Source organism: Bison bison, unplaced genomic scaffold (assembly GCF_000754665.1).
Source record: "Bison bison bison isolate TAMUID 2011002044 unplaced genomic scaffold, Bison_UMD1.0 scf7180017864324, whole genome shotgun sequence".
In the NCBI taxonomy this organism is placed as follows: domain Eukaryota; kingdom Metazoa; phylum Chordata; class Mammalia; order Artiodactyla; family Bovidae; genus Bison; species Bison bison.
In genome coordinates this window covers 5,208,376-5,232,689 of record NW_011494896.1, presented here as the reverse complement: position 1 = coordinate 5,232,689, position 24,314 = coordinate 5,208,376, and the positions used below count along the sequence as shown (strand labels likewise).

Below are 24,314 nucleotides of genomic sequence, written 5' to 3'. Positions count from 1 at the left end.
AGAGTTGACTCATTGGAAAAGACTCTGATGCTGGGAGGGATTGGGGGCAGGAGAAGGGGGCGACAGAGGATGAGATGGCTGGATGGCGTCACTGACTCGATGCACGTGAGTCTGAGTGAACTCCGGGAGTTGGTGATGGACAGGGAGGCCTGGCGTGCTGCGATTCATGGGGTTGCAAAGAGTCAGACACGACTGAGCGACTGATCTGATCTGATCTGCCTGTATGCCCAGGAGTGGGGTTGCTGATCATATGGCAACTCTAGTTTTTTGAGGAACCTCCATACTGTTTTCCATAGTGGCTGCACCAATTTACATTCCCACCAAGAGTGTAGGACAGTTCCTTTTTCTCCAGATTCTATCCAGCATTTATTTGTAAATTTTAGAAACATGTATTTACTTTTGGCTGCTCTGGGCCTTCTTCTATGTGTGTGGGGGTTTGTCTAGTTGCAGTGAGCAGGGGCTACCCGTCGTCGTGGCACACAGGCTTCCTGTTGTGGAGCATGGGCTCTAGGGTGCTCGGGCTTCAGTAGTTGTGCCTCATGGGCTTAGCTGCCCTGCAACTTGCAGGATCTTCCCAGGTGGGGGATTGAACCCATGTCTCTTGAATTGACAGGCAGATTCTTAATCACTGGACCACCAGGGAAGTCCTATAGATTTTCTCAATGATTGTCACTCTGACCAGTGAGTGGTGGTACTTCATAGTAGTTTTGATTTTAATTCCTGTAATAATTAGTGACGTTGAGCATCTTTCATGTGCTTGCTTTAGTCATATGTATGTCAAATGACTTGACTGTTAAAGAACATCTGAACTTGGGAGAAAAAGACTAGTAAGTGTTATTTATTTGTTTTTTAAATGTTTGCTTATTGGACTGTGCCGGGTCTTAGTTGTAGCACGTGGGATCTAGTTCCCTGACCAGGGGTTGAACCTGGGCCTTCTGCATTGGGAGCTCAGAGTCTTAGCCACTGGACCACCAGAGAAGTTACAAGACTAGTAAGTTTTAGAAAAGAACAACTTTATAATAACAACCAAATATCTCCAGGGAAGTTTACATAAAATGAAAATCAGCTCTTGTAAAAAGAAAAAATATATAATATGTATTTGCTAAAAATACACATCTAAATAATCTGCTTTAGAATTCAGCCGTTGTTCTGTCTTGCAAGCTTTATAAGAAAGGACTAATAGACAAGGTTGATTGGACAGGATGATAATCATATCCAATGATAATCAAGCCCAAAGCCCTTGCTTCACCGGCAGCAGCCTTCTCATCACACCCCAGACTGTCCAGCCTCTAGGGCCTGGCAGATACTTTACATGGTGCTGAAGGCCATTTTGGCCCAGTATCACCAGGACTTGAATGCCCTGATGAGTGCATCTGGTTGCTAAGACTTGTTTAGGCTTGTCAAGGGCTATAAGCAAGTGTTAAAAAGTGGCTTACCTATCCTTTCTATAACTCTTTTAGTCATTATCATGCAGTAGGCTTTCAATCTGTAGTAAAAACGGTTGTCCACATTTATTGGGCACTTTGTGTGTGATCTGTGTAAGTTCTTCACATTACTGCTTAATTCCCACCACAGCTTATATGACGGAGGTGTAGTACTTGATACCTGGAGGTTAAGGAATTCGTCCAGAGTCACACAGCCAACGTGGAGCTAGGATTCTAACCTTAGGAGGGAAATTTCAGAGTCTGCATTCTTCTTTATCACAACTGGAATTCCCAAGTCCAACATTTCCCTCCCCTTCGGGGACTTCACACAGCCTTACTTTTTCCTTCAAGCCTGATAACTGTAAGGGAATCGCGCCCTGGAGTAGCTTCTTCTATTCACTCAGTTTTCTCACACTTTGTTGTACTTGTTCCAGTTTTCTCAGGGCCATATCTCCGTCTGTACCAGTGAGGCAGGAAATACCAGGAGAGCGTTTTAACAGAGGCACGTACCCTTGTGGCAGAGGTTCCCTGGTTGTCCCCCAATTTCTCTTCTTTTCCCAAATTATTAGGATTTATCTGGGCTTGTGGCTACTCAGGCTAAGGGCTGACTTCTCAGTTTTCTTTGCAGCTAAGATGCCAAGTTGTGGCCGATAAGAGCGTGAGCAGAAATGCCATGTATAACCTTGTGGTCATGTCCCTGAAGGGAAACGGTTTGCCCACATCTTGCCCCTTTCTTCTTCTGCAATGCGGTACGGCAGTGAGTCACTGGACACTGCCAGGAGTGAACCTGGACACATGGAAAGAAGAGCCTGGATAGAGCCGCTAAGTACTAGAGAAATGCAAATCAAAACTAGAGTGAGTTATCAAAGAACTCAACTTGGGGATTATTCTTGTGATTAAGAGTATAAAATCTGGAGTTAAAGTCTGTGTGACTTACCCAGTGTGTGACCTTGGCAGCTTCACTGGTTCCGTGACCTTAATTTCACTTAGCTTGTTTCTTTAGCTGTAAATGGAGGATAACCACCTGCCTAAGAGGACTGCTGTGATGAACAGGTGAGTTGGTATGTATTATTTAGCGTATTCATGTTGTATAGTCAGTGTGGCTGTTTTACAGAATGACAGTCACTATTCTCAGTGTTTGTGCATAGCCGTTTCCACTGCCTCATTTTTTCCTTTATGTTGAGAAAATACTGGGACTCCAGTTCAGAATGGCTTGAAGGACAGGATCATGGAGCTCACTTCCTCCCACAAATACATCAAAAAATGCATCAACACGTGGAACAGTTCTCACAGAATACCTACAAATGCTTGCAGATCTCATAGAACCAAAGCTCCAATCCCCACATAACTGGGAGGATGAAGGGAAAGGGAGAAGAGGAATTGGGACGGGACCTGCACGCCTGGGCACGTGCTGTGGAAGAATGCCTGTGAGGCAGGAGCCTCCTGCGGGGCTGGCAGGCTGGCCAGGACAGGTAGGACACCTCAGGGGCTGGAGGGCAGGGTGGAGTTGGCCCACGGAGCTGAAGGGCACAGAGGGACCAACACGGAAGGTCCTGGCCATGTCCCCACACTTCCAGCCCAAGACGCATACCTGCTGGCGTGCGTGGCATCTGGGTGCGAAAACCTGGGCTTCAGCCAAGACCTGAGGAGGGGACTCAGTCTGGCTGCGCAGGGACAGCCCAGCGGGTCTGGAGCAGGGTCCAGGCCACGACTGCTTGTGCACACGTGCAGGTGGGGCTGCAGGCTGCGCTGACGGCTGGCCGTCCCGCTGCAGTGCTGGGATGCACTCCGGCAGGCTCCTGCTCTGGTGGACTTGTCAACTAAAACCGTGTGCGTGCGTGCGCCTGGGGGCCTCTGGGCCACTCGTGGGCTCCAGAGCTGCAGCTCCAGTGGCTTGCACGCTGGTGGCTTGCTGAGTACCTGTGCTCTGAACTAATCACCAGGGCTTGATCCCACAGGAGCAGAATGGAATGAGCGCTGTGTGTAGAAAGGCTGGTCCCAGACAGGAGTGGGGAGAAGTGGCTGGGCTACCAGGGCCTGCTTCTCCTTTAATCTCACTGAACCACCTGTGGCAGGACAGCTGAGTGGTTCCAGTGTTATGCTATTGGAGCTTCCTTCACATGGAGGGAAGACATAGTCCCTCTTAAAATTTTAGCGTATTTTAAATTGTGCAAATGAATAATTTACCTGTTTAGCTCTGCATGTGGGGACCAGCATGTCCACAGCAGGCATTCTTATTTGAGTGAGTAAATGTACTGTAGAATTTATTACAATATGATCTTTACTTATTTACATACAATTTATAATGTGTTAAGAATTTTCTTAGTCAAGTGAATTCTGAGATATTTTAAATCAGAATACAAAATAATGTGTACAGAAAGTTTTGTTTTACAAACAAGTCAGCTGTTAGATCTTTGAAACACATTTAGTTGGAAAGTGTCTGATTCTCACTCACTAGACCATATATATGGGCTGGTCTTTTGACTGCTCTACAATTTAGATTCCCTATTTATAACTAAACAAATGATGGAGGTCATTTTGAGTAACTAATGTATCATCAAACTTTAAAGTTTTGCCAAGGCATTATGAAACCTTGAAATAGTTAGCACTTCTTGGCCTTGGCTTCTTGATCTGGCTAAAACTGACGGTCTGAGATGAAATGGTATTTTGTACTTTCTTGAAATATATATCCTATTAATAGACGCCATTATCAAAGAAAATAGACCCAGTAATGGCAAAACAAAAATATAAAATTCCCCATGATTTTCTTGACAGTAGGGATTACGTGCCAGTAGACATGTGCTGGATTTTAAAAAGCTTTGTTTTATGTAGTAAATTTAAGATGGGTTCCCAAGAAGCAAGGATAAACCGGTTTTTGTGAATTAGAAATTAACAACTCTATGGATTTCATACTGAGTGTCATATACTTGAACTAGGGCACATATTGTTTTAAAATTTACTGTTTTAGTTCATTACCAAAAACCTAACTCTAGCCATATGATAAGTTGCTTTTAAAATCCAAACAACTTTGTTATTGTATATATTTTATATGAATACAGTAACAAGCGTGTGGGCTCAGGAATAGTTTTCAGATTTGCAACAGATACGAAAGAAATCCTGTATGATTTACAGTTCAAGTAAACATACAAAAAAACTAGTTCAGTTTCTATGAGCTATCAAAAGCATAAAGACAAAAGCCCTATCTCCAATCAATCAAGTCTGGAATGGCCTCTTTCAACATAATAAAGACATACATGAAAAACAAAGACAAAATATACCTTTCCGTTCTAAAATATTTCCTTTTAGTCTATGTACTTTAAATAATCGTGTATTCAGTTCCTACTGAATGTTCAGAGTAAATCCATCCAAGCAGTGTTCCAAGAGTCAAAGCACTGGAGTAGGAGCATGCATAGCTACAGCAATTCCACTGTTATTTCCAGAGTCGATAAAATCCCAATGCTATTGCCAGGCAAGTAAACACTGAGGCTGTGAAAAGAAGCAGCTATGTTATAGGTCATGCATTTGAGATTATCCTGCAGAGATAAACAGAATAATGTCATTTTCAATTTAAGTTGAAAGCAAAAAAAAAAAAAAATCAGGAAATCCAGCCAGTTTTCTACCTTAGCTTAATTTTCTAGGGGATGAAAAACCTAACGATAAAGGATATCCATTAGGGCATGATTAATACCAATTCTTTTAGAAGCTTCCTATATTTTACATAAGGATGACAATAATTTAAAAGTATGTATGGTACATCCATTAGAAGCTATAAACAGTGTTTCATGTCATTATTATTACATTAACAATACTACTTTAAATAATTACAAATTAATTTTAGATATAATTTTTAAGTGAAAAACTTTTCTTGCCGACATTAAAAAATTATGTCATTAAGATAGAAGAACAGACATCCACATATCCATAAGACAAATTTAATTGTCTTAAAAGTACATTTAAAGTGATTTCATAATTAAAAATTAATAAAAATGAATTTTTAATGAAAACCCTTCAAAAACAACTCAGTGAGGTAGAAGAAAAGGCAGAAAAGGCATCAGACTTTTAAAATAGTTCATATACCACCTGTTGTCTGTGTTACATCACTCTAAAGAGAAAACCTTTCTGTTTTCCTCAAGGTGGTGAATCTGGGTGAGGCTTTTGGACTCCCTAGGTTTTTAGTTTGTTTCAACAGCCATGATTTTAGAGACTCTGAGATGAAAAGCAAACTTCAATATTAAAGACATAAGAAACAGCCATTCTTAGTAAAGCTATCCTATTTTTAATGTGTAAATTAATTATATATTATCCCATTTGATCACACTATTAAAACTTGGTTAATGACAAGAGTTCCCTAATTTTAAGAAATGGGATTAGGTCTAAGTCACAGTGGGAAGCTGGACATTTGAGGAGAAAGAGTAACACTTAAAGAATTTCTTGCCTTGTTGTCACTGGTCAATTACACATTCTCTCATTTGATCCTGCTGCTATTTACCATGTTCCAGGTAATGTGCTGAAGAATTCCATATATTACCTTATTTAGCCATAATTAAAACCCTATGAAGTTGGTGATGGTATTCCCATCGAATAGATGAGGCAACAAGCTCAGAGCTGTACTGTGAGCAAGCCGTGGAAGCAGGACTCCAGGCTGTGTGTACCTGACTCTAAAGTAGACGCTGTTGCTTAAAAAGAAGAGCAGTGCCCTCAGAACAAGTAGTTGTAAATCCTCAGTGAAAAAAGGAACATAGGAAATCTTCTAACTTTCTAAACAGACTTGCTAATTTCTTTTCCCACTGCCACTAAGTCTGCTAGTCTGCCTCGTGTATGTCCACTACTGAATGAAAAGCTTTCTGGAGACCATCACCGTGCTCAGACTAACCATGACACTGATCTGTAGGTGGATACACCAGAAGAAGCCGAGTGGAACAGAAGCTCTTTCTAATGGGGTGCTTTGAGATCTGTTTTCAAAGTGGGAATGATCACTCCAAACTGGGCTGATCTGGAATTTCCCCTGAGCATTACTACTGAACAGATCTCTGGTTCCAGAGACTTTTGCTATGGTTTTTGAAACTCATTTTAGCCTTAGAATCCATTTCTTCAAATGGATCTTCAGCAGAAGCCCAATATTTGAAAAAGGCAGAAACTAAGTCATTCAAGTTGAGAGGAAGGGGGTGTGGAGGTGACCGTCAGTAGGGGGCTGGGGGCTTCATCTTTACTCCTGCTGTTGCTCCAACATAATGAGTGCCCGCCCAGAAAAACCACTGATGCTATAAAGCAGCTATTTTGGACAAAAACATAAAATCTTAAATGTGTATATCTTTTTGATCCCAATTTTTAGATGTGCATAAGCAATTAATTTATATAGAAATTCTAGCATGAAGGCACAGGATGTAAATGTGTGTATGTGTATCTATTCACACATGTATATGGCTATTTGGTGCAATATTATTTTTAATAATGAAAACTTCAGAGCAGAATGTCTGTAAATAGATATTTAGGTAAATTATGGTATTTTCATATTATACAATACTATGATTTCTAGTAAAAAGATATATATTCATATGGAAAGATATTCAAGACATTTGGTTAAATTTTTAAAAGTTGTAGCCTGTAGAGTATCATCTAATTACTATTTTTAAAATCTATACTGTTCACATACAGAAGGAAAAACCTAGGAAAGATATATACTACTAATAGTAAATACATATGGGGAGGAGAAGGCTTTCATTTTTACTATATTGCTTTTGAATTATATGACCAATTTAGGATGAAAATATATTACTTTTTATAAAAAAGAAAAATACTATTCGAGGGCATTCTCCCTAACTCCTTGGGGCTCTATAAACCGGTCAGGTCACAAGGTTGTGACTCAGTATGTGACAGACTCATTCTGGGCAGTATCCCTGCTTCCTCAGCTGGATTCAAGAATGGAGGTAATTTGTACCCCTTTGTTGCTGTGGTGTTTAATGCTGCTGCTGCTAAGTTGCTTCAGTCGTGTCCGACTCTGTGCGACCCCACAGACGGCAGCCCACCAAGCTCCCCCACCCCTGGGATTCTCCAGGCAAGAACACTGGAGTGGGTTGCCATTTCCTTCTCCAATGCATGAAAGTGAAAAGTGAAAGTGAAGTCGTTCAGTCGTGTCTGACTCAGCGACCCCATGGACTTCAGCCCACCAGGCTCCTCCGTCCATGGGACTTCCCAGGCAAGAATACTGGAGTGGGGTGCCATTGCCTTCTCCGTGGTGTTTAATAGCCTGTATCTATTTTGGTGATTTGTACCTAAAAAATATTCATTTTTTTTCATTGTGGAATACCTAGTTTAATCTTTGTATAATTTTGTATGGGTGTTTATGTGTATCTTTGATTTCTGTACACTTTTTCCTATTCAGAGGATGCAGAGCTGCCTATTAAACTTACGTTTTCCAAGTACTGCAGGGGACCAAACAATAAATCTGTTACAGCTCCTCCTTTTGTGTCACATGGCTACCTTGGGAGGTAGGAGCTAATAGGTCTGAAAACCAAATGATAGTAATTCCTTTCTCTGACAACACAGTCTTACCTGCAAGATAACGAATTGTCTCAAGCTTGTTGGATTCCATCAGGGTTTTTAAAGAAGCAATTTCAGTGTCAATTTTGTTACCAATCTCTGAAATAATTCCTCTGGTTTTGGTATCCTGTAGTAATTAAGAATAAGATAATTAGATTTTGTCTCTATGTATCATGGACAGAAATGTTGACTTTAGAAACCCTCATGTAGGGGCTAATTTTGTGTTACAAAAGTTTTAAGTGGGGAAATAGCTTAAAAGCATGGTGATATAAAAACTACATGAACATTATAAACTGACAAAAACTATTCCTTCTACTTTGATATTTGGAGACTACTAGGATTATCACAGCAGAGAAGGCGATGGCACCCCATTCCAGTACTCTTGCCTGGAAAATTCCATGGACAGAGGAGCCTGGTAGGCTGCAGTCCATGGGGTCGAAAAGAGTCGGACACGACTAAACGACTTCACTTTCACTTTTCACTTTCATGCACTGGAGGAGGAAATGGCAACCCACTCCAGTGTTCTTGCCTGGAGAATCCCAGTGATGGGGGACCCTGGTGGGCTGCCGTCTCTGGGGTTGCACAGAGTCAGGCACGACTGAAGTGACTTAGCAGCAGCAGGATTATCACATTCTGGGCACATTCCGCTAAAAACCTCATAGGAAGTTACAGGCATACCTTATTTTACTGCATTTTGCAAATTCTGCATTTTTTAAAAAAACAAATTGAAGGTTTGTGGCAACTTTGAGTCAGGTAGGTTTATCAGCACTGTTTTTCCTAAGCATTTGCTCACTCCATGTCTCTGTGTCACATTTTGGTAATTTTCACAATACTTCAAACATTTTCGTTATTACTATATTTATTGTGATTTGTGATCAGTGACTACTCTGTAATGGCAAAAAGATTACTACTCGGTAATGGCTCAGAAGATAACTGGTTAACATCTTTTTAGTGACTGTTATTTTTTAATTAAGGTATGGATATTGTTTATTGAGACATGCTATTATTGCATACTTAATAAATACAGTATACTGTAAATGTAAATTTATAAGAACTGGGAAACTGAAAAATTGCTGTGACTCCCTTTATTACAATATTTGCTTTATTGCTGTGTCTGGAACTGGACTTGGAGTGTCTCTAAGGTATGCCTGAATTTGAGACCTAAATATACAAGGATAAACTAAGAAGCAAAAATGTTAGTCACAGAACTATCACTTTATGGGCATAAAGTCCTTAAGATATCATAGTTAAAACTGTATCTTTTACAAAAGGAAAAACCAACCAGATTTATGATAAACCGACACCAATATTAAAGACCATGGCAGATATGCCTATTGAGTTAACGCTGAATGTTTCGTGCACAGAGGCTAATAAAGGGTAGGAAGAGAAGGTGATACTTAGAGCTCAGAAATTAGCTGTGAGAGAATTTGATTTCATCTCCTTTACCTGGCCAAGAAGTTCGAGAAGGGAACAGGCTACTTGGAAAGGCAAATGGTACCTGTACTTCTACTGAATTATAATCAAGAATGATGTCTCTCATGTTAGAATGTAGACCAAGTGGCTTATAACTTTTAAAAAAGGAAAAGACCAGGCTGAGTCAGAAAGCTAGGTTTTATTCAGCCATAGAGATTAAATAATGATTACAGTTTAGGATTACTGAGAGACAAACAGTATTTATGAGTATGGAGTTTAGAATCCATGTTCACGTCCTGGCTCTACCACTTACTAGCTCTGTGACCTTTACTTGCCAAGGCTTCACTTTCCGAACTGGTAAAATGGGAGAAAGAGTGCCTGCCTCAACCAGAGGCTGATACAATAACTAAATAAATAGTAAGTAAAGTAGGATCTAACATATAATAAGCACTCAATAAATATTTACTTAAAAAATAATGTGAGAGAACTACTTGAATCTAGCACTTAAATACTATGACTCCCTGGTCTTTTTGAAAAAATAGTTCTCTTCCATATAAAAATTGTTGAAAAAAAGTGCTACCTGGAAAGCTTGATTCTGACTCAGAAGTCACAGCTCCAGGACTACCACCCACCTAGCGGCAGCTTCCCCCAAAGTACTGGTTACCTATAGTAGCAGCTATGAGGAAATGACAGGCTGTATAGGGCCAGCTTGTTCAAGTCCTGACATACAGACTGACATGCGTGAGGGCAGCTACAGAGTGACACGCCTGAGGGCAGCATGACAGCGGTAGGAAAACAGAGGAACTGTTACCCAGTAGCTTACATTTCTGGTAAATTCTGTGGTTGCTTCCATAAGTTTCTTTTCTTGATCTGTAAACTAAAGGATATGACTTATCAGGAGGTTAGAGAAAAAAAAAAAAACCTAAAAATGAATTTAAAAGGAATAAGTGACCGAAAAAGTACATTTAAAAGCACATTACCATATCTGTTACTCTGCTCCTTTCTAGGTTGATATCCAGTTTGTTATCTGCTCTGATTCGACTAGTTTCATTCTGTAAAAGAAAATAAAAATATTTAAAAAGTGATCTTGTCATGAATATCTGACTACATATTCCGAAGTGGGGTAAAAAAGTTTCACTTACTATCAGTTGTTGTTTAACTTGTTCTAATTCAATTTTCATTTTCTAGGTATAAAGAAAGATCACACACAACTGGTGTTAAACCAAAAGTCCATATGATTTACCAAAAAAAATCTGAAACCCTGCAAAAGCAAAAATTGGACAATCTATGGATTTCTAATATAAAATTTGATTATAAATAAAGAAAAAAAACATAGTTCATCTTATTCAGAAAATAATATGAACATTAGAAAATGTTTTTATGTTTTAATATAGAAGTCCCCCCAGTCCATGTGGGAATATGTCCCAAGACCCCCAGTGGAAGCCTGAAACCCTGACTAGTACTGAAAGCTATGTGTGTACTGTTTTTTTCTTATGTTAACTGGTGGGTAGCATACACAGTGTGAATACTCTGGACAGAGAGATGATTCATGTCCTGTGGGGATGCAGCAGGGTGGTGAAAGACATTCTCCTACTCGGAATAGTGTGCAATTTAAAACATATGAACTGTTTATTTCTGGAATTTTCTACTTAATGTTTTCAGATTGTGTTGACTACACGTAAGTACAACTGTGGAAAGCAAAAATGCAGATAAAGAGGGACCTACTGTAGTCTGCTTTAATAAAAAGTAGGTTGATATTCTAATATTTTAGGCTAGTGGATAACAAAGTTCTGACTGAATTACACAAGCATTTTTCTTTTAAGTGACAAAAACAATTAAAGAACCCTCCTCCCCCAAGCCATATTACTCTCAGCTCTGAAAACATTATTCTAAACCACACTAGAAATTTATAAAATACCTCAAAGATTTCCTCCTTTATGTGACCCATATAAAATACAACTTTTTTTTTTTTTTGACAATTCTTTAAGTATGCAAAACACTGACTTATACATAGGAAGATTAGGTATGGTTGAACATGTAGTAGACTTTTACCTAAAACTTATTTAATAACCACATGAAACTGTTTTTGGGTCCTATTCACCAAGCAGAATACTTGTGATATCAGTATTTTATTATTAATAAATTGAGACTTGTATCACCTGGTTCTCTGCTCGAAGATTTGCAAATTCACTTTTCTCTAGGATGACCATGTCTTTCCTGATGGAGTCCAAATGAGCCATTAGCTGTTGTACTGTTATTTCCTGAAATGCAAAATTAAAGTCATCTGCTGCTGCTAAATCACTTCAGTCGTGTCCGTGCGTGCGACCCCATAGACAGCAGCCCACCAGGCTCGTCCCTGGGATTCTCCAGGCAAGAACACTGGAATGGGTTGCCATTTCCTTCTCCAATGCATGAAAGTGAAAAGTGAAAGTGAAGTCACTCAGTCGTGTCCGACCCTCAGCGACCCCATGGACTGCAGCCTACCAGGCTCCTCCGTCCACGGGATTTTCTAAGCAAGAGTACTGGAGTGGGGTACCATTGCCTTCTCCGTAAAGTCATCTAGTGGTCTATATAATACCATCCCCTTACATGGAACTTCATGAAACTTAAAAAACTGTAGTGGGGCGCTCTCTGTCCCCCTTCTAATGTCTGTGTCAGAAGCTTTCTGTCTCTTTTTATACTTTAATAAAACTCTGCCACACACACACACACACACACAATTATCTTTTTACAAGGTATAATGTTGCTTGGCTAAGTAAAAAAAAATTTAAGCATATGAAACCTATATATCTGAGATATCCAAACAAAAAACAGGAGATTCAAGGAGGAGAAGGATTTCCCAGTGAAGAGAAACTAATGTCTAGGTCTTTTCCATGAAAGAATCCCAATAAATTGCTTACTTAACCTCTAAGAGTTCTTCAACAAATAATCTCATTTATTTAAAAAATATCTACATGGGAAAGTTTTTATCTTTCATTGCTTTAACTCTGAAGGGTTTTCTACCATTGGAAATTTCTAGGATACTAGATAAGACTTAGAAGTCAGGTAATAAAATAGAAGTATGGTTTAAATTAGCCCTTGTCAGCATAACATAATTAGTTTTGTTTAAATTCCTGAGTATCTTTCCTATATTTGGCAATACAAAGAATTTTTGAAAGGAAAAGTGGGCCTGCTAGCGAGGGATATTTTTGTACAAATGATTATTTTTTGGCTGTGCAACATGTGAGATCTTAGTTCCCCAACCAGGGATCGAACCTGTGCCCCCTTCAGTGGAAGCAGAGAGTCCTAACCATTGAACCACCAGGGAAGTCCCTGTATAAATGATATAAAGCAGGCTTACAAAGAAAATCTAACTTTTACCACTAAACTTCTCAAAATCATGTAGTTTGCTGATTCATCTTTTATCCCTCTTTATCAAAAAGCAGATAAGAGTATAGCCTTGAAGAATCTCTATAACATGGTTCATAAAACAAAAAAAAACCCAAACAAGATCACTCATGGAACTCCCAGTCTGTCATAGTCTATGGCCGGGGTGCACTGTTGGGGTCATAGTCCTCTGCTGACCAATTCAGGGAGAAAGGCTATTTCAAAACTGACTTTTAGAAAACAGGGGCTATAACAGTTCCAGATACATAACTAAGAAATGACTTCCAAGGGTCTGGAATGCACACATCATCTCCAAAAACAGCCCTCAGATGGCAGTCACATAGAGTGGAAGTTAAAAATGTGAGTTCTGGAGTCAGACTGCCTGGGTTTGAATCCAAATACTGTCATTTACTCTGAGACTCTGGGCAAGTTATTTATTAATGACTTTGAACTCCTCTTTGGTGTAATGGAAATAACTACCTATACCTTATAGCACTGTTTTCAGGATTAAATGAGAAAATGCACATAAAACGTTCACAGTAGTATTTGGAGCACAGCTAGCACTCAATAACAGAGAAGGCAATGGCACCCCACTCCAGTACTCTTGCCTGGAAAATCCCATGGACAGAGGAGCCTGGTAGGCTGCAGTCCATGGGGTCGCGAAGAGTTGGACATGACTGAAGTGACTTAGCAGCAGCAGCAGCACTCAATACATGTAATAAGACAGAGGCCTAATGGCTGAAGCAGGACAGTGTGACTCCAATGAATGTTCTGATGTGCAGGAAGTTTTGCTTTAAATATTATTCCTATATAAAATTAAAAGTATTTTTTATTATGTACAGTTGACATCCCTGACTGTAATACAATCCTTAACCGTCATCTTTTATGCAGTTATGCTTGAAATATGAATGAGGGGCACCTCCCTGGTAGTCCAGTGGTTGAGAATCTGCCCTGCAGTGTTGGGGGGATGTGGGTTTGATCCCTGGTCAGGGAACTAAGATCTCACATGCCTTAGGGCAGCTAAGCCCGTGTGCCACAACTACTGAGCCAGTGCACTGCAACTAAGACTTGACACAGCTAAATAAATAAATACTTAAAAAAAAAAAAGAAATATTAAGGAGAATTACCTCAGAAGTCATACAGAAGTGGCTTCAAGGGGCTGTCAGTCTTGTTCCCCCAAAATATGATTATGAAGCACTTCTAAGGCATTAACTATATTATTATTTTTGTTTTAATCTTTAATAAACATTTTATTACAGAATAAATATACTCATTCTGTATGAATATAATAAAGAATAGTAAGGAGAGAGAAAAAAGATCCTTTCCTAAGTGATCAATGCAAAGAAATACAGGAAAACAGAGTGGGAAAGCATCTTAAGCCAGGTGATACATGAAGTCCTTCCCAGCCATGCAGGGCTTCTCCTGCAATGCAGGAGACCTGGGTCCCATCTCTGGGCCGGGAAGATCCCCTGGAGAAGTAGTATGGCTACCCACTTCAGTATTCTTGCCTGGAGAAGTCCATGGACAGAGGAGCCTGGAGGGTACAGTCCATGGGGTCGCAAAGAGTCGGACACGACTAAGTGACTCACACTTCCCAGCCTTGTAAGTAGCTTTCCAAGTTTGTGAAAATTAGCCAGCACACACACACGACTGCAGTAAAGTGGTCAGCTCCTCTACTGTGGTGGGCTTTCTATGGGGAAAGCCTTGTTTCACTAACCGTCTACCACCATCTCATGTCTCAAATAAAATAATTATCTTACACAATGAAAGATCTGACAATTTCATTCTGTGTGTTACCGTAATTTTGTGATGACCATTCTAACTCCTCAATCTCTCTGGATACTGACTTTACTAAAGGATTCTGGTCCCTTTAGAGAGAACAATAAGGAAGATGCAGGTGTGTACGGAAGGTGGGTTATGAAAAAGATTATCTTAATGAGACTATCAGAAGTGATAAAAATGAAAATATTACCTGCTGAGCTTGAGTGACCATCTCCTTATAGATAGTATCGAGGCTGACATTTGATAAAGTGGTTAATGCTGATACAATTGTTTCTGCTTGTGCTTTGTCAAATCCTATAAACAGCAAATAGGTATTTATATTTTTTAAAAAGTGCACATCCATCTCAAAATAGACTTCCATCATTTAAATTTTCATAAAGTTGACTCTTGAACGACATGGATTTGAACTGACTAGGTCCACTTAAGGCTTCCCTGGTGGCTCAGAGTTAAAGCGTCTGCCTGCAATACGGGAGACCTGGGTTCGATCTCTGGGTCAGGAAGATTCCCTGGAAAAGGAACTAGCACCCCACTCCAGTATTCTTGCCTGGAGAATCCCATGGATGGAGAAGCCTGGTGGTCTACAGTTCATGGGGTCGCAAAGGGTCAGACACGACTGAGCGACTTCACTCACTCACTCACTCAGGTCTATGTAGATGCAGATTTTTCTCAATAGTAAATACGAATATACCAAGCAATCTGTGGTTGGTTGAACCCATGGATGAGGAATTGTGGACAGAGGGCCACTATAAAGTTACAGGCAGATTTTCAACTGCGCAGGCAGTCGGTGTCCCTAACCTCTGTGTTGTTCAAGGGTCAACTGAAGCCTTTTGAAAAAACAAAGAGGTTATAATTAAAAACCAACAGATTATACTAAGTTACTCTCTAAAAGCACTCTCCAATTTTAATTCCACTGATCCATTTCCCCATATCTACATCAACATTGGTATTACTGGTCTTTTTTTTTAAGTATATAATTGGTATAAAAATGGTATTGCATTGTTATTTTTTATACTTAAAACTTGCATTTAAATATCTTTACACATGGGCTTCCCTGATAGTTCAGCTGGTAAAGAATCCACCTATAATGTAAGAGACCTGGGTTCGATCCCTGGGTAGAGATCTCCTGGAGAAGGGATAGGCTACCCACTCCAGTATTCTTCTGGGTTTCCTGGGAGGCTCAGACAGTAAAGAATTTGCCTGCAATGAAGGAGACCTGGGTTCGATCCCTGGGTGGGCAAGATTCCCTGGAGGAGGGCATGGCAACCCACTCCAGTATTCTTGCCTGGAGAATCCCCATGGACAGAGGAGCCTGGTGGGCTATACAGTTCATAGGGCTGCAGAGTCAAACACGACTGAGCGACTAAGCACCACAGCACATCTTTACATATATTTATTTTTCTGTGAGCTATTTATGGCCTCTGTCCATTTTTCTATAAAACTGCTTAACTTTTCTTATTGATTCATATGAATTCTTTGTATATTAAAGCAACAGGCTCATTGTCACATATGTTGCTAACATTTTTAACCTTATAGATATCCTTTGATACACAGATTTAAATATTTCTGTGGTCACATGTCTTTACTTTCATTGCCTTTCAGTCTTATGTCTTGCTTCCTTACTCTATTAAAGTCTAAAAATATTTCTGTAATATTTTTTACGGTTTTCTTTTTTCTTTTACATTTAGCTTTTAATCAATCTAGAATTTATTTTCAGTAAAGAAATTTATTCCAATAGCCAGTCATTTATCATAACTCATTTATTAAAGTCCTTCCTTTCCCTAATTTGTAATGCCTTTTTTATTGCTTTCTAAGATATATATATATACACACACACCTTACAATGATATATATATTCATATATGTGCACACACTCGTTTCTGAATGCCACTTTATTCCTTTAAGTCAACTCTTCTATTTCTATAGTATCACATACTTTAAGTAACTGTTTTGATATCTGGTAATTTTTTGTGACTGTTCTTTGATTTTTTTCTAATTTTTAATAGAAAATAAAAATTTGTTTTTCTTTTTTTCTGTTGTGCTTGTACTTCCACATGAACTTAATATCAGCCTAGAAACAGTGGTTGTTTTTTGTACATAATTGGAATCATTCTGTACACGTAATCTTATACAATGCTGTTTTCACTGAACATATCTTGAGCATTTCTCTTTTCAGTAAATATTCTTTTAAGTTATACCATTTTCATGACTAAAATACTCTACTTATGGACAGGTTTTATATTTAAATAATGACTTGTAATGGTTGATAACAGTGATATTGTCTTGATTAGGTAATCTATTATGAGTGTTGTTAACATTCTCCTTTCAAGAGGGATCCACGTTTCTCACCATGAGCTTCCAAGTCCAGGACCAATGCATGTGTATCAAAAGTTAATTTCCTTTGTTCTAAAGGAGTTATGTCCACTCGCCTCATATCATATCCTTCCTTGGTTTTGGTGGTGAAGAAGTCTGAAAGGAGAATTATTTTTCTGTAGTTAACAGAAGCATCACACTCTAGCTTCTAAAGCATTTCCCCCATAAACCTATAATATAGTTCCAGCTCTTCTGCTCAGGAATTCTGTAATTTCAAGCAAGATAACTCCTGAGTCCATTGTTCTTTTATCTGAAAAAAGTCTCCAACATTATTCTGTACCTAGAAAACAATCAATAAATGTTTTCTTTTAGTATTCTGAAATTTTAAGAGTCAGTTTAAATAATATAATATATATCAAGGACTTTGGACATTACTGCCACAAAACTGCCCAACTCTCCTCAGAAGTCTTTCATAGAGCTATAATAATTGTTTATACATATGCCCCCATCTAAAGTAGTTTTCTATCCTCCCACTGTTAAACATCCACATTTTATTTCCTACACAGTTCTTAGTTCTAACTGGAAATTACCTTATTTACTGTTCGTCTCTCTGAACCAGAATGTCAACTCCATGAGGCCTCGACTGTTTTCATTACTGTATCTTTAGCACCTAAAACTGGGGAAGGAAATGGCAACCCACTCCAGTATTCCTGCTTAGAGAATCCCATGCACAAAGCCTGAGCCTGCTGGGTGACAGTCCATGGGGTTGCAAAGAGTCAGACACGACTTAGCAGCTGAGCACAGTACCTAAAACAGTGCTTGGCAGTTAGTTGGGTCATGATATTTTATTGTTGAGCCAATCCGTGAACTGGATTTAAAATCCTGGAGTATTTAGTGGTATCAACATAAAAGACCTAAGAAGTTTTTCTTAGTTTTGAAATAAATGTCCTATTTCAATAACTCTCGATTTTTAACCTAGACACAAAATGGTCCTGTTTTATCTACTGCTGATGATTTTATTAAAAAGTGAACTCTGACCACACAAAACTTTATTGCTATTATTATGTATTAAGTAAAATAACTGCTAATTAGCATAAACAGTAGTTAAACACAAGGTACTATACTAGATACTTTATATTCTACCAAGGCCAGGTGGTATTATCCATCTTTTTAGATAAGAATATCAAGCCTAGGAAAAGTAAAGCCTAAGGTTTTGCCTAAGGTCACAGAGTCTCTGGCAGCATTGGGATTCAGACTGGAAACGCCCTGTTTCCTCACGCTGTCCTTTTTATCCTAAGTCACTTAAGACATCTAGGCACTTCAAAGACAAAGCTGCAACCTCAAGTATCACTTATTCTGCTAGTATAGTATATGGCGAATGTGATTCCTTCCCATGTATCTTGCCAGTCAAAAACCATCTGCATGCTAGGCATGTGTTGGGCACAGGGATGATGAGCAAAACCAGACATAACAGATGTCTTCACTGACTTCATAGACTGGAAGGCAGGAAACAGATTTTTTCTTTTTTAATCTAAACATAAACTCTAAATTCAAATAATGAAAAAGTAATGTCCAGTCCTTTAGACTAATTCATTCAAGTACTCAGATGAGTTCTGGTAACCAGATATAAAAGGAAGCAAATGTAAAGGTGGAGCAATTCTGCACGTGTGCACACACACAGAGACACACATTAGCACAGAGGTCAGCAATCTCCCTGGCTTTGAGTGCCATCTGGAACAGGGGCCCCAACCCTTAGGCCATGGACCAGGTGCCAGGCCGTACGGCAGGAGGGAGAAGCAGGTGGGCAAGCGAGGCGGCATCTGTGTTTGCAGCCTCTCCCCTGCCCGCGTTACCACCCGAGCTCTGTCCCCTGTCGTATCGGGTGGCAGTAGGCTCTATCCTCGTGGGAGTGCAGACCCTACTGTGAACTGCGCGTGTGAGGGGTCTAGGCTCCTTGTGAGAAACTAACACCCAATGATCTGGTGGACAAGTGAGGCAGTGATGCCAGTGCTGGGGAGCGGCTGCAAATACCAGTTACCATTAACAGCGGCTTGACTGCACAGAGACCATAAGTCAACTGCTTGCAGACTCATATGAAAACCGTATCAGGGAATGTCAACTGGCAATTCAGCTGCATCTGGTGGCAAGCTTTAAGTCAGAATCCAGTATTCTAGTCCATGCGTGGCCTGTCCATGATTTACCACTTCTGCACTTGATCATCTTACCTTTTCCTTATCTTCTAAATTTTTAAACATGTTCATATCTGCTAATTCTTGCATCTGTCAATTCTAGCTTGGTTTCAAATGGTTGATTTTTCGTCTTCATTATGGGGTTATGATTTTTTCATGCTTGATGATTTCTGATTGGATACTAAAAAGATTGTTACCTTGTTTGGTGGTGGATATATCTGTATTATAAATATTCTTGAACTTCATTCAGGAATGCACTGAAATTACTTAGAATTGGTTTGACTTTTCTCCTTATATACATATAAACGTATGTGTATGTGTGTATACACACACACATATATATATGTGTATGTGTGTGTGTATATAGATATATGAAACATCCAGGAAGATTGAAAAAAAAATCTGGAGAATGGTAGGTTCTATAATACTGCTACAAAGGTAGGAGAGTAGATACAGGGAATAGGGCGAATGGAGGAGAAAACCAGACTGACCAGACTGTGAGGATCATGGCTTGCAGTGCAACGGTATTTAAAGTTTATCCTATAGGCCAGTGGTTCTCAACCTTATTTGTGTATCAGATTCAGCCATGAAGATTTTGAAAAATAAATATACCTAAATATAAGTTTTGGAGCTACTTGTGTAGTAGTTTTGAGGTACAGTCCAAGCCTATAATGCTTTAAAATCTTAACAGGCAGGACTAATGCAGTCAAATTTCTAAGTCAAAGCAGCCACTATTGGTCAAAGTTCTATGAAAACAGTAACAAAATGAATATGCTCTTCAACATTTGTATTGTGTGCATTTTCTAGCTCTTCAAAGAAAGTAGAATAAAAAACGTAAAACTGAAGCACACTGTGGAGTCCATACATAGCTGCTGCTCTTCCTGCCTCACTCACAGTGGTCTGCTTTCTTTCCTAAGTAGTAAGCCTGCAGAGGCAGCTGGCTTGTAATATTTTGTGTGGACATGTGAGTTACGTGTAAATCACATGCAAAGAAACAGAATCATTTCTTAGATGGCCCAACTGAAGAATATTTTATCTTAGGGGAGACATCAAGATGGCAAAATAGAAGAGGGTAGAGCTCACAGAACACACAATTCTCACAAAACACTCACTGAACACTAGCATATCTCATACAGTCAAAGTTTCAAGAAAGGTCATCATGTACTGTGGTGGGATTAAAGGGGAAGAGAGAGAGAAAGAAAAGAATTGGGATGGAACCGGTGCAAGAAAAAAGTTCCCTCACTCTGGGAACCCCCATCACTGGCTAGGCGATCAGCTGGGACAGAGAGGGTGCTGCAGAGGCTCAGAAAAGAGAGAAGCAGAGGCCTGCGTTAGGCAGGCGGAGCTGGTCCTGGCCACCTCACTCGCCCCAGCCTGAGACACGCATCTGCCGGTGCGCCTGGGGGCGGACAGATTGTGGAGAGGTCTGCCCTGTCAGTCCAACGGGGCTGGAGTGTGGTCTGGGTTGCAACTGCAAGTGTGCACAGGATGAAGCCTGGTCTGCCACAGAAGCCCCACGGTAAATCCAAGTGCGAGGGGAGGGGCAGCCTCGGTTTCAGCAAGCCCACAGCAGGTGTGGCTCTGACTCGACTAGCGTGGGGAACACACAAGTGCCAGCAAGCTGCCCACACCCAGAGGCAGGGCTGAAATCTGAGCATGTCTCCACAGATGCGTGACTGGCAGACTTATGATACTGGTGTCTTTGCAAGCTCAGGAGCCAATTAGAAAACTCATTTGCTGAGATGAAAACCAAACTAAAGGAATAAACTAAATAATGCAGAACAAAGAAGTGATCTGGAAGATGGAATACTGGGACTCACCCAATCAAAACAGCAGACAAAAAGACAAATTAAGAAAGATGAAAGCAACTAAAGACCTATGGATAATATAAAGTATGGCAATCTGTGCATTATAAGGATCCCAGAAGGAGGAGAAAGAGAAAAGGGGACTGAAAATGTATTTGAAAAATTGAAAAAATTATGGCCAAAAACCTCCTAAACCTAAAGAAGGAAACAGATATCCAAATACAGGAAGCACAGAGGATCCTAGCCAAGATAAAGAGACCTGCACCAAGATACTTTATAATTAAAATGGCAAAAGGTAAAAAGAGGGCTTTAAGGGCAGCAAAAGAAAAAGAATTAGGTATAAGGGAACCCCCTTAAGGCTACTGGCTTATTTCTCTGGTGGCAAGATACATTCAAAGTGAGGGAAAACCGTGCAACCTAAGATACTCTACCTAGCAGTATTACCATTCAGAATAGAAGGAGAGAGAGAGAATTCCTCAGACAAGCAAAAACTAAAGGAATACAGCAACACTAGACCTATCCTAAAAAAAAAAGTTCCTAAATAGAGAAGCAGGAATCTAGAGAAAAGAGAAGCTTAACACTAGGAAAGTAAATCATTTAAATAAACCAGTACACAGATTAAGAAGAAAAATTTAAGAAAGAACAGGCTGCAAGTGTCAGACATTTTTTCTCTATCAAGCGGCAGGAGGAAACAAACAAGTGTTAGGTTTTTCCCCCTTTCTTTACACAAATTTAAAAAGAGGTTTCTTTTAAAATTCTGTATTGCCATAACAACACTTAGTTACACCTAAACTTTTCTCAAACCTTGAGCTAACCGATGCATTTTTCTTCCAAAATGTTTGTCTTAAGCTATTCAACTAAGACTCAGAACCAAGTTGACAAACCAGTATGTTTTACTCATGCAAGTGTTCTCTTAAGCTATGTTAGTGGGACTGTATTTGCTTGGAAACCTGCCTTTCTTCAAGATTCATGTCAATCATTTTATGGCCTGGGACAACTCACCTTGTGCCAATGTTATCTCAAAATGTATGCTGTGGCTGAGGGGCCTGGTGCCAGTCTCTGAGTTTTGAGACATTTCCGTTCTCTAATTAGCAGTCTGCTGGTAGCTGTAAAACATCTGGCTAAAGACTAGCAGGGGGGCACTCTTTCTGCCCCCTTCTGATGTCTATGTCAGAAGCTTTGTCTATCTCTTTTATACTTTAATAAAACTTTATCACACAAAAGCTCTGAGCTATCAAGCCTCGTCCCTGGCCCCAGGGTTAATTCTTCTCCTCTATAGGCCAAGAATCCCGGTGTCTTTCACGGCTCAGCAACAACCTTTCAAAAGTAACTATAACTACAATGAACAGAAAAGGATAACCATGAAGACATAAAAATAGGACATCAAAATCACAAAATGCGGGCAAAGGGAATATGAAAATGTTGATCTTTTAGACCATGTTTGAGCTTATATGACTACCAATCTAAAGCAAGAAGATACCGTAATGGATTAACAAACTTGGAAACCAGGTAACCACAAATCAAAACCATACAGTAGATTCACAAACACCAAGAAGAAAGGTAGTCAAGCATAATACAAAAGAAAACCATCAAGCCACAAAAGGAAACACAAAAAGCAAGAAAGAAACAAATACAAAGTCAACTGGAAAACAAGGTTTAAAATGGCAATACATACATATCTATTAATAATTACCTTAAATGTCAATGGACTAAATGCTCCAATCAAAAGACTTAAGAGTGGCAGACTGGATAATAAAACAAGAACCAACATTATGTTGTCTACAAGAAACCTACGTTAGGGCAAAGACACACACGGATTCAAAGGGTGGGGATGGAAAAAGACACTTCATGCAAATGGAAATGACAAGAAGGCGGGAGCAGCAAAACTCCTATCAGACAGAAATGACTTTAAAACAAAGGCTGTAACGAAGGATAAAGGACACTATATATGATGATAAAAGGGTCATTATAATAAAATGATATTACACTAGCTAGCATATGTACACCCAATATAGGAGCACCTAATACATGAAACAAATACTGTCACAATCGAGAAGCTGGCAGGAGTATAGGAACAGCAGAAGACTTTAACACGCACTGGCATCAGTGGGCAGACCTTCCAGACAGAAAATCAGTAACTCAAGAGGTCCTCAAGAACACAACAGAACAGTTAGAAGCAACTGATATCTTTGGGATATTACATCCCCCCCCCACACATGATTTTCAAGCACACATGGAATATTCTCTAGGACAGACCACGTATTAGGATACAAAACAAACCTCAATAAATTTAAGAGGATAGAAATTATTTCAAGCATCTTTTTTGACCAATTATGGTAAGAAATTAGCAATCAACCCCGGGGTAGGGGGGGAAGAGAAGGAAAAGATTACATGGAGAATAAATAATATGCTACTAAAAAAATAGGTCAACAATGAAATCAAAAGGGAAATATAAAAATACCTTGAGACAGATGATAATGAAAACACAACCAAGCAAAATCTATGGATACAGCAAAAGCAGCTCTAAGAGAGAAGTTCACAGAGAAACGCCTTCCTCAAAAAAAAAAAAAAAAAAAAAGAAGAAAGACAAGAAAATGAGAAATTTCAAACAAACTAAGCCACCACCTAAAGGAATTAGAAAAAGAAGAGCAAACCTAAAGTCAGTAGGTGGAAGTAAAAAATAAAGATCAAAGAAAATGAGGAATTCTCTGGTGGTCCACTGGTTAGAATTCCCACAAGTCATGTGGGAATAATGATAAAGAATAATAAATAATAATAAAGAATAAAGAATAATAATAAAGAATTAAAAAATAAATAATAAAATAATAATAAAGAATAAAAAATAAATAAAGAATAAAGAATAATCTAAAACAAACAAAAGAAAAACCCCAAAGTTGGTTTTCTGAAAGGATAAACAATATCAACAAATCTGGCCAGACTCACCAAGAAGAAAAGGGAGAGGATCCAGAAAACAGAAAAAAAAAATGAAAGAGGAGAAATAACAACTGAAACTGCAGAAATACAAAAACCTGTAAGAGAATACTTTGAATAATTATATGCCAATAAACTGGACAACCTAGAAGTGAACAAGTTTCTAGAAACACGGAGCCCCCAAAACTGAATCAAGAGATAATATGAACAAAACAACTGCTTATATGTGAATTAGAATGTATAATTAAAAACACTCCCTGCAAACAAAAGTTCAGGATGGGATGGTTACACTGGAGAATTCTACCAAATATACAAAGAAGAACTTATACTGATCCTTCTCAAACTCCTCCAAAAGACTGAAGAAGAAGGAACACTCCAAAGGTCATCCTATGAAGTCACTATCACCCTGATACCAAAACCAGACAAAGACATTAGCAAAAAGGAAAATTACAGGCCAATATTTCTGATGAATATAGATGCATAAATTCTCAACAAAATATTAGCAAACTGGATCCAACAACACATAAAAGGATCATATATCATGATTAAGTTGG

At 39.2% G+C, this 24,314-nt stretch overlaps 1 protein-coding gene across 1 annotated transcript in view; it reads right to left on the bottom strand.

Annotated features, from left to right (window-relative positions):
- Positions 1–3,694: 3,694 nt before the first annotated feature.
- CCDC90B (coiled-coil domain containing 90B) overlaps positions 3,695–24,314 on the bottom strand; it is a 28,202-nt gene continuing 7,582 nt past the window's right edge. Inside the window, exons 2-9 of the mRNA XM_010853197.1 lie at positions 16,872–16,991; positions 14,716–14,819; positions 11,537–11,638; positions 10,520–10,561; positions 10,358–10,429; positions 10,201–10,254; positions 7,977–8,091; positions 3,695–4,910 (exon numbers count right to left, since the gene is read on the bottom strand). Coding sequence (XP_010851499.1) covers positions 4,855–4,910; positions 7,977–8,091; positions 10,201–10,254; positions 10,358–10,429; positions 10,520–10,561; positions 11,537–11,638; positions 14,716–14,819; positions 16,872–16,991 — 665 coding nt within the window. The 3' untranslated portion in view covers positions 3,695–4,854. The remainder of the gene's footprint in view (positions 4,911–7,976; positions 8,092–10,200; positions 10,255–10,357; positions 10,430–10,519; positions 10,562–11,536; positions 11,639–14,715; positions 14,820–16,871; positions 16,992–24,314) is intronic.